The sequence below is a fragment of the Poecilia formosa genome, unplaced genomic scaffold, assembly GCF_000485575.1.
Source record: "Poecilia formosa unplaced genomic scaffold, Poecilia_formosa-5.1.2 Scaffold428, whole genome shotgun sequence".
Lineage (NCBI taxonomy): Eukaryota > Metazoa > Chordata > Actinopteri > Cyprinodontiformes > Poeciliidae > Poecilia > Poecilia formosa.
Window position 1 is genome coordinate 220934 of NW_006800367.1, and position 9281 is coordinate 230214.

The window sequence follows — 9281 nt, forward strand, 5'->3', positions numbered from 1 at the left end:
TTCTCCTCAACTACCCCTCACTGCCAGCACTCAGTGAGTCGACACACTCATCCAGCATCAACATCCGTCCTCTGAGACACTTTGAGGACGTGACAGCAGCTGTGTCAGAGCTCAGAGAGAAACTACAGGACGTCCTGAGAGACTCATGGACAAACATCTCACTGATGGTCACTAAAGTGCGCATTTTACCACCAGAACCAGAACCAGAACCAAAGAGCAAAGCTGAGTTTTTAAGATATGCTTGTAAAATCACACTGGATCCAAACACGGCTCACACAAAGCTGGTTCTATCAGAAGGGAACAGGAAGGTGGAATTGACGAATCAACATCAGTCTTATCCAAGACACCCAGGCAGATTCACTGGTTGTTGTCAGGCTCTGAGTAAAGAGAGTCTGACTGGACGTTGTTACTGGGAGGTGGAGTGGAGAGGAAGAGGAGGATTTGTAGCTGTTTCATACGATAATATCAGCAGAGCAGGAGGTGGGAATGAATGTGCATTTGGTCGGAATCACAAGGCTTGGGCATTGGATTGTTACCAGAGTAAATACATATTTTCTCACAAGAACATCAAAACTCCTGTCTCAGGTCCTGATTCCTCCAGAGTCGGAGTGTACCTGGACCACAGAGCAGGTATTCTGTCCTTCTACAGCGTCTCTGAAACCATGACTCTGATCCACAGAGTCCAGACCAAATTCACTGAGCCGCTACATGCTGGAGTTTGGATTTATTACACCAAAGACGCTGCAGAGTTCTGTAAACTCTGAATTTCTCTGTGTTGAAATTTACTGCAACATGTTTGTATTGCTGTTTTATGAATTTTGTTGTACTTGAACTAAAAAAAAATACTGTGGAGAGCCACTTTCTTCTATTCTTAAAATTTTTGGACATGTTATTTTAATCTGTTTGGAAATTCCAAGCAAATTCATTCCAAACATTGCTGCTGTCTGGGGTTTCCAAACGTTTCAACCTCGTGACTTAACATTGCCAGAGATTGACGATCTTGTAAAATATGTATAGTTATTTAATTGAATATGTTTTTAAATAAATTTCTTTTATAAAAAATTAGTTTGGATTATGTGGTTTAATCATTTAAAATCTATGTTACATTATTTAATGAGACACTTAAAGGTATATTTATTTTATTCATTTAATTAATTTTGTCTCTATTGGCCATTATTACAGTTCAGGGCTCACATTCCTATGATTCTGAAAATGATTTCGTTATCATCTCAATGGGTCCCAAGCCCCATTTTGTGAATCCCTGATCTAGCAGTATTTTTAACTGATAATTAAAATGTAAATATAAAAATGTAGCTTATCAGAAGCTTTCTCCTAAAAGATTACTATTGCATCAGAAATATCTTTCTGTAGGATTTGTTATTCAAATCTTCTTAACAAAACAAACCAGAAAAAGTGTTGTAGATTCATTCAGATTTTTCCCCAGGTGAGATTTCTGTTGCACCTTATTTTGATTTGCATATTATTCAGTGTTTGTGTCAATAAATGTGAATCTTTGTTCTAAATGCTATTAAACCAAAAGTGAATTAAAAGTCAATTTCGCTGCTTGTTTCCGTCGGAAAACCCAGTTTCCGTGTTCACTTATGAGGTCAACTTGACACTCACAACATGGCGGACGCGCTGAGTGTGAAGCCTTTCTCTATGATGTAGAACATCGGTATTTCCTGAAGGGGGCGATAGTGCACCGTTCGGGAATCGGACGGAAGTTCAAAGAAGAAGTTTAAAGCTCAGAGGTTACCCTCGTGTTTACAAGTAAGAATAAAATTCACCACTCAGGCCGGCTCTGACTCTCAATCTTAAGCAGCGAAAACGTTTAATAAGTAAGTAATTACTGGATGTAAAAGCAGTTTTTCTAAGATTGGGTTGGAGGTAGGAAAGGGTCGAACTTTAGTTATTTATCGGCTCTGTTTACCCTGAGCTGGGAGTTTGGTTAGCTTGTTGCTAACAGATATCAGGGCAGTTTATCTAAACTTTTATCGTTTTATGGTTAATCTTTGGTAAGTAATCGCTAAAATGATTGATAATCTGTTTAACAGATTGCTAGCTGAGGTGTACAGGTTCTTAAATTTCTTTTGAAATAATGTTATGAAAGTAGCTGTCCAGAAAACGTTTTATTATTTCAGCCGACCTTTTTCTGCTGACATAACAGAAATGTGTCTCAGTTAAATGTAGAAACAACCATAACAGCAACAAAATGTAGTAAACCGTGTTTAACTGATGCTGACGGACATTAGGAAAGTGACTACATGTGATTTAAACCAGGGATTACATATTTTTAAGGCCTGGGTGGTTGTGACTGCATGTCCCAGTATTCATAGCGCAACAATCACAAATATTATTCTTGAAAAACATTTCTATTTGAAATAGGCTTCTTCAGGATCCCACTTACTTAAAAACATAATGCAACAACTCAATCTTAAAGATTAATAAACTTTAAATACTAATGGACACGAAGCGCTGGAACTGGAAGACATTTTAAATACTCATAAATAAATAAACAAAACAACAGAAACAATAAATTATGAAGTCTCTGGAAACACAATTGTCCTTCAAAAAAGGTTTAGCTTAGACAAAAGCAGCAGATTGAAACTTTTATCATCCAGTTTTTGTTAGAAATAAAATCAGTAAATAACACAAATGGAAATTGTTGAGCTTGTCTTAATTCATCATGTCATTAATGGATTTATTGCTTATTCTGACAGGCCTGTTAATAAAAAAGGGGGATGCTAGTCCTCCTTTTCACTGATTTCAGTTTTTTTGTTGTGTGAAATCGCTGCAGCTGAAATTATTAGAAATTATTTTTATTCATATTGGTATTTGGTATTTTCTGCCAGTTTTATAATAGTCATTTTTAAGCACTATGTCAGCTGAGGTTGTTTTAAATGGGCTATAAATAAACTTTCACGTGATTTTTATATTCTCAACAAGTCTATTTTCTGGTTAAATAAAAGTAATTATTACATTTGGTTTGAAACGTTTCACATAGAAACCTTTAGACTGATTTCTGTATTAATCTACTAATAAGAGTCATATTTTTGTCTTTATTGTGATTAAGAAGTCTAAACATGAGCGATGTGTCCTTCAGGTCGCCATGGCGTCTTACACGTGCATCAGCTGCCGGGTGGCCTTCGCCGATGGCGAGGTGCAGCGGGCGCATTACAAAACCGACTGGCACCGCTACAACCTGAAGCGCAAGGTGGCCGACATGCCGCCGGTCACCGCAGAGAACTTCCAGGAGCGCGTGCTGGCGCAGCGGGCTGCCACCGACCAGCAGCTGACCCACGCCGCCGCCACAGAGAGCTGCGGCGTCTGCAGCAAGAAGTTCTCCAGCGCCAACGCCTACCAGAACCACCTGCAGTCCCACAAGCACCAGCAGGCGGAGAGGCAGGCGCTGCTGGCGGCGCAGAGGAAGGTGGAGAGAATGAACGAGAAGAACCTGGAGAAGGGCGTCTGCGACGAGAAGGAGGACAACGACGCCAGGAACGAGGCGCTGCAGCAGGCGCTGAGGGAGCAGCACAGGCCCAACCCGGCCAAAATGGCCAAGGTCCAGACCGCCGCCGCGAAGGCGGAGAAACCGCCACGCATGGTGTGGCTGGAGGAGCAGGTGAAGAGACGGGAGAGAGAGGAGGGAGGAGAGGCAGCAGCAGAAGGTAAACGGAGAATAAAATACATTTTAATGTTTAAATGAAGAAGATTTGTTCTTTTCAGGGTATGGGTGCTTGAAATCCTTGAAAATCCTTGACTTTCTATTAGGTGTTTGGAAAGTTCTTGATTTCTATATGAAGTCCTTGAAAGAGCTTAATATTCAAACTGGACAGTTTGGTAAAACGTGTAAAGAAATGTTTCGCAGCCTGAATTTGGAAAACTTTATTTACAGTTGAAAATTAAATCAGATGTTTCTTATTTCAGTCAGTTAGAATTACTAAAATTATTTCTATTTGCTAAACACCAGAAAACTTAGTGAGGACATTTTGTATCAATCTGTTTGTGACTTTTTCCTTTTTTTAATATATTCCAAACATTTAATTTGAGCATGAAGGTCATTTAGCTTAGCTTTATGTCTGAATTGTTTCAATGTAGTTCATATTTATTACTCATAACAGCTCAGTGACTTATTGATCATCTTATGTTTTAGACATTAAAGTTATTGAAATTTGGGGAATTTTTTATTCAAGTCGTGTTTTAGACAGACATTTCAAAAACAACATTTTTCTGTTTTAGTTTATCTAGAATGTAGAATATTATCACATGAAATTATTAATCAAAGTAATAAATGGGGCTGAATTACACTGAATTGAAAATATATTTTTTTATTCATTTATATTGTTTTTATCTCCAAAGTGTTGCTGAAAATATTTGAAAACTTATAAAAGTTTGAAAAGAGCTTGAATTTCACTGTGGGGAAAGTGTGTGACCTGTGTTTGTGTAAAACCCTCCAGAGGAGTGGGAGGATGTTGATGACGATGATGACATGGAGGAAGATGTGGATGAAGAGGAGCAGATGGAGGAGGAGGAGGGCTCTTCGGGGACGTCGGGCCCCCTGCCGGGCTCGGTCCCCGTCACACACTGCCTGTTCTGCTCCCACCGCTCCCGCTCGCTGCTGAAGAACGTGGCTCACATGACCAAAGTCCACAGCTTCTTCATCCCAGACGTGGAGTTCCTGGTGGACCTCAGGGGCCTCGTCCGGTACCTGGGTGGGTCCCACGGACACCTCTGCACATTTCTCATCAGGCTTTACATATTTAGCTTTATTAAAACAAGATTCTGATGATCCGTTTCCACCAGGGATGAAAGATCAAAGGACCAACAATTAACTGATGCCACTCTCTGAAAATCCTGACTTTTCTCTTGTTTGGAGATTTTATCCAGAACATGAAGGGTTTTCGTATGCTGAGTAAAAAAACATTAAATTTGTACATTATTTAAAAGGAGCGGTACATTTTTGTCAAAAAAAAAAATTTAAAAAAATCTAATTTTGAGAAATTTCAACTCAGAAATCTTTTCTAGAAAATTTCTGTCATTAATCTAAAACTTTGTTTTTCCTTGCATGTTTTTGACTTTTGGAGCTCAGAAATCTCCTTGTTTATTTGAGATATTTTTAGATTATTTCAAAATTTTTCAGATTTTTTTATTGCAGATCAAGATAATTTCTGAACTTTTTTTCTCAGGAGAGAAAGTCGGTGCTGGGAACGTTTGCTTGTGGTGCAACGAGAAGGGGCGTTCGTTTTACTCCACAGAGGCGGTGCAGAGCCACATGACGGATAAGAGTCACTGCAAGCTGTTCACAGACGGAGACGCCGCCCTGGAGTTCGCAGATTTCTACGACTTCAGGTGTTTCTCTGGTTTAGATGTTTTTAACCTCCTTCAGTTTGAGACGATGAACTTTAATGTTTCCTGAAGTTGGACAGATTTCCTCCTTTGCTTTGTGAAATCTTGAACTGATGTGCTGCTGCCGTTTGTCCAACAGGAGCAGCTATCCGGACCGGAGCGAGGGAGCGGATGAAGAGATGAACGAGGATCTGCCGGACGAGAAGAACCTGGAGTACGACGATGAGACGATGGAGCTGACCCTGCCTTCAGGTGACCTTCGGTTCCAGCTGCTGGTTTTGGTCGGGACGCCGTTCAAGCCACTGCTTGTTTCCTCAGGTGCGAAGGTGGGCCACCGCTCCCTCATGAGGTACTACCGGCAGCGGTTCGGGACGCAGCGGGCCGTGGTTCCGGGCCGCAGCGGGAACGCCGTGGGCCGGGTCCTGCGGCAGTACAAAGCCCTGGGCTGGGCGGGAGACGCAGGTGAGGCTCCGCTGGAGGCGCTGCAGGAAAATATGACAACAGATCATTTATCAAACCTGGAGGCCGAATCCTCAGTTTGATGCTTTATGAGGCGACTTTTAAAAAAAACAACTTTTACTTTTTTCAGGAGCGAAATTTGGCTTGTTTAAGAAGTAAAATATTAATAATAGTAACGAACAAATATTTTTTTATGTCTGCATTTCCTAAACAATAATTCATCCTCCTTGAGTCCCATAAACTCTTTTCTCTATTTTTCTTTAATATGTCTAAGTATAAACAGATATACACACCAGAGCCAGTCAAAAGGTGTATCCATTTATTTGATAAAATAGATATACATTATAAATAGAAAAAATGTTAAAATATATGTATCTGTATGAAAAATATTTTATAATAAAACAGGAAAAGGAGACAAAGAGCCTTTATGGTTGAAACTTCCTGCAGAAGTCGATCAGTTCAGGTTCGATTACCCATCAGCTTCCTGCTGGATCTATGATTGTAACCATAGCAACCAGACTAGTTTAATCATAATTAAACGAGTTAATTATGATTCATACTTACAGCAGATTTGTGTTTTTATTGTTGACACTCAAAAAATCTACATAGTGAACTGTTTAATGTGATTCTCTGACTTCCCTCAGCGGGACGTTTGTCCTCCTGTGTCTTTAACAAAATGTCGCCTGTTGTCTGTCCGTCCAGGCGGCTCGGTCCAGCAGAGACAGAGGGACATGCAGTACGTCCAGAGGATGAAATCCCGCTGGATGCTGAAGATGGGGATGAGCAACAACACCACCAAGCAGAAGCACTTCAGAGCGCAGGTTATGTTCTGAGAGGGAGAGGAAGCAGCTGCGACGCAGACTGCTGCAGCTGCGACACAGACTGCTGCAGCTGCGACACAGACTGCTGCAGCTGCGACGCAGACTGCTGCAGCTGGGACGCAGACTGCTGCAGCTGGGACGCAGACTGCTGTAGTTGCGACGCAGACTGCTGCAGCTGGGACGCAGACTGCTGCAGCTGGATGATGGTTGCCAGAAAACGAGGGAAACTCTGACTTCTGTCTCGTCTTGATTGAAAAATGGAGATGAGCTGAGAACGAACTGCAAAGCTGGAAAAAGGAGGAACTGTTTTCCTGAACTGAATCTGATCAGCCTCGTTAGAGAAACAACCATTAATTAAAAATAAAGAGCAAAACTCAGATTCATTAAAGTACTCTTAAGTTTTACTAATACAGTCACGTACGATGTGAAAATATTCATTAGTTATCTTCCAGGTGAGGCTTAATTAGATTAAAATGATTTCAAACTGATGATGGGTCTGAAATATGATTCAACCTGGTTTTTAANGATGCTTTATGAGGCGACTTTTAAAAAAAACAACTTTTACTTTTTTCAGGAGCAAAATTTGTCTTGTTTAAGAAGTAAAATATTAATAATAGTAACGAACAAATATTTTTTTATGTCTGCATTTCCTAAACAATAATTCATCCTCCTTGAGTCCCATAAACTCTTTTCTTTATTTTTCTTTAATATGTCTAAGTATAAACAGATATACACACCAGAGCCAGTCAAAAGGTGTATCCATTTATTTGATAAAATAGATATACATTATAAATAGAAAAAATGTTAAAATATATGTATCTGTATGAAAAATATTTTATAATAAAACAGGAAAAGGAGACAAAGAGCCTTTATGGTTGAAACTTCCTGCAGAAGTCGATCAGTTCAGGTTCAGTTACCCATCAGCTTCCTGCTGGATCTATGATTGTAACCATAGCAACCAGACTAGTTTAATCATAATTAAACGAGTTAATTATGATTCATACTTACAGCAGATTTGTGTTTTTATTGTTGACACTCAAAAAATCTACATAGTGAACTGTTTAATGTGATTCTCTGACTTCCCTCAGCGGGACGTTTGTCCTCCTGTGTCTTTAACAAAATGTCGCCTGTTGTCTGTCCGTCCAGGCGGCTCGGTCCAGCAGAGACAGAGGGACATGCAGTACGTCCAGAGGATGAAATCCCGCTGGATGCTGAAGATGGGGATGAGCAACAACACCACCAAGCAGAAGCACTTCAGAGCGCAGGTTATGTTCTGAGAGGGAGAGGAAGCAGCTGCGACGCAGACTGCTGCAGCTGCGACACAGACTGCTGCAGCTGCGACACAGACTGCTGCAGCTGCGACACAGACTGCTGCAGCTGCGACGCAGACTGCTGCAGCTGGGACGCAGACTGCTGCAGCTGGGACGCAGACTGCTGTAGTTGCGACGCAGACTGCTGCAGCTGGGACGCAGACTGCTGCAGCTGGATGATGGTTGCCAGAAAACGAGGGAAACTCTGACTTCTGTCTCGTCTTGATTGAAAAATGGAGATGAGCTGAGAACGAACTGCAAAGCTGGAAAAAGGAGGAACTGTTTTCCTGAACTGAATCTGATCAGCCTCGTTAGAGAAACAACCATTAATTAAAAATAAAGAGCAAAACTCAGATTCATTAAAGTACTCTTAAGTTTTACTAATACAGTCACACGTATGATATGAAAATATTCATTAGTTATCTTCCAGGTGAGGCTTAATTAGATTAAAATGATTTCAAACTGATGATGGGTCTGAAATATGATTCAACCTGGTTTTTAAATTAATTCACTTATCTTAAGTAAAATATTTACATCAAATTTCCTCTCATCATTTTTTTCTGCAGCTGATTTGATGTTTGAGGAAATTATTTTTGTCTTAAAACTTTAAACTGAAACTCGTCACGGATCAGAAACTGTTGGATTAAATCCATGACGTCTGTTCATCTTTTACTCCTTTAAATATTACATTTAAATGTTAAACAATTTAAAATGTTTTAATTTATGTCTTCTGAAACCATTAAATCATATTTAATTCCCAATAACCAGAGGTTAAAATCCCAGATCTTTGGTCCGTGTTAAAATGTTAGCAGCTGCTTGGTTCACTTATTCTTTGGGCCGGCTCTGAGTGCGACCGACGTCACACAGCCGAGCCGATAGCTGAATACTGAACTATGCAATTTATGTTCATATTTGTTTGCTTTTTTATGACTATAAAGTTGTGCTTAAGTATCGTCAACAATATCTTCCAATAACTCATCATTAGATAATCATATTTCATGTCAACTTTCAACATTTTTGAACACAAACATGGCGGCTGATAGACTGCTGAACTTCCAGACTGCAGCAGCAGATAAAGCTGCAGCATGTAACTTTTATTTTAATATGTTTTTATACATTAGCTAAAGCCGTTACCATGTCCTGACAATATAACATGAGACAGATCATCTTCCTGGGCTGCTATTGCCATCTGAATAAATGCACCGCTATGGTCTGAAACAACCAATCAGAGTCAGGAGGAGGGGCTTAGCCCCACCAATCACCCTCATGAAGATGTTGCTAACTGTGCTAATGGTGGAGAAACTAATTACTGTTATAGGAAAACTGTTTAGTCACCATCATGGAT

The 9281-nt window shown here is 40.2% G+C and overlaps 3 protein-coding genes across 4 annotated transcripts in view; all 3 read left to right on the forward strand.

Annotated features, from left to right (window-relative positions):
• The window catches only part of LOC103155444 (tripartite motif-containing protein 16-like), a 2254-nt gene extending 1193 nt beyond the window's left edge, over positions 1-1061 (forward strand). Inside the window, exon 2 of the mRNA XM_007577130.2 lies at positions 6-1061. Within this exon, the coding sequence (XP_007577192.2) occupies positions 6-764 (759 nt within the window). The 3' untranslated portion in view covers positions 765-1061. The remainder of the gene's footprint in view (positions 1-5) is intronic.
• Positions 1-2899, forward strand: part of retreg1 (reticulophagy regulator 1) — a 27261-nt gene extending 24362 nt beyond the window's left edge. Inside the window, exon 10 of the transcript XR_001659455.1 lies at positions 2886-2899. The gene's annotated coding sequence lies outside the window, so the exon portion shown is untranslated. The remainder of the gene's footprint in view (positions 1-2885) is intronic.
• On the forward strand, positions 1719-6896 carry znf622 (zinc finger protein 622). 2 transcript variants are annotated; one of them, XM_016663552.1, is made up of 8 exons: positions 1719-1838; positions 3104-3668; positions 4458-4712; positions 5187-5349; positions 5486-5598; positions 5665-5808; positions 6508-6661; positions 6807-6896. In XM_016663552.1, the coding sequence occupies exons 2-7, from the start codon at positions 3110-3112 to the stop codon at positions 6636-6638; spliced, it is 1365 nt and encodes a 454-aa protein (XP_016519038.1). In that variant the 5' UTR covers positions 1719-1838; positions 3104-3109; the 3' UTR covers positions 6639-6661; positions 6807-6896. The 2 variants fall into 2 exon arrangements, with proteins under 2 accessions (XP_016519038.1, XP_007577180.1); XM_007577118.2 differs by having other exon boundaries at positions 6508-6896.
• Positions 6897-9281: the final 2385 nt, after the last annotated feature.

Bases quoted from the DNA above. Each gene is read 5' to 3' on its own strand.
- znf622 (XM_007577118.2), top strand. From the start codon at position 3,110: ATGGCGTCTTACACGTGCATCAGCTGCCGGGTGGCCTTCGCCGATGGC. The intron at 3,669-4,457 runs GTAAACGGAGAA...AAAACCCTCCAG, and splicing joins AGGAGAGGCAGCAGCAGAAG to AGGAGTGGGAGGATGTTGAT. The intron at 5,350-5,485 runs GTGTTTCTCTGG...TTTGTCCAACAG, and splicing joins GCAGATTTCTACGACTTCAG to GAGCAGCTATCCGGACCGGA.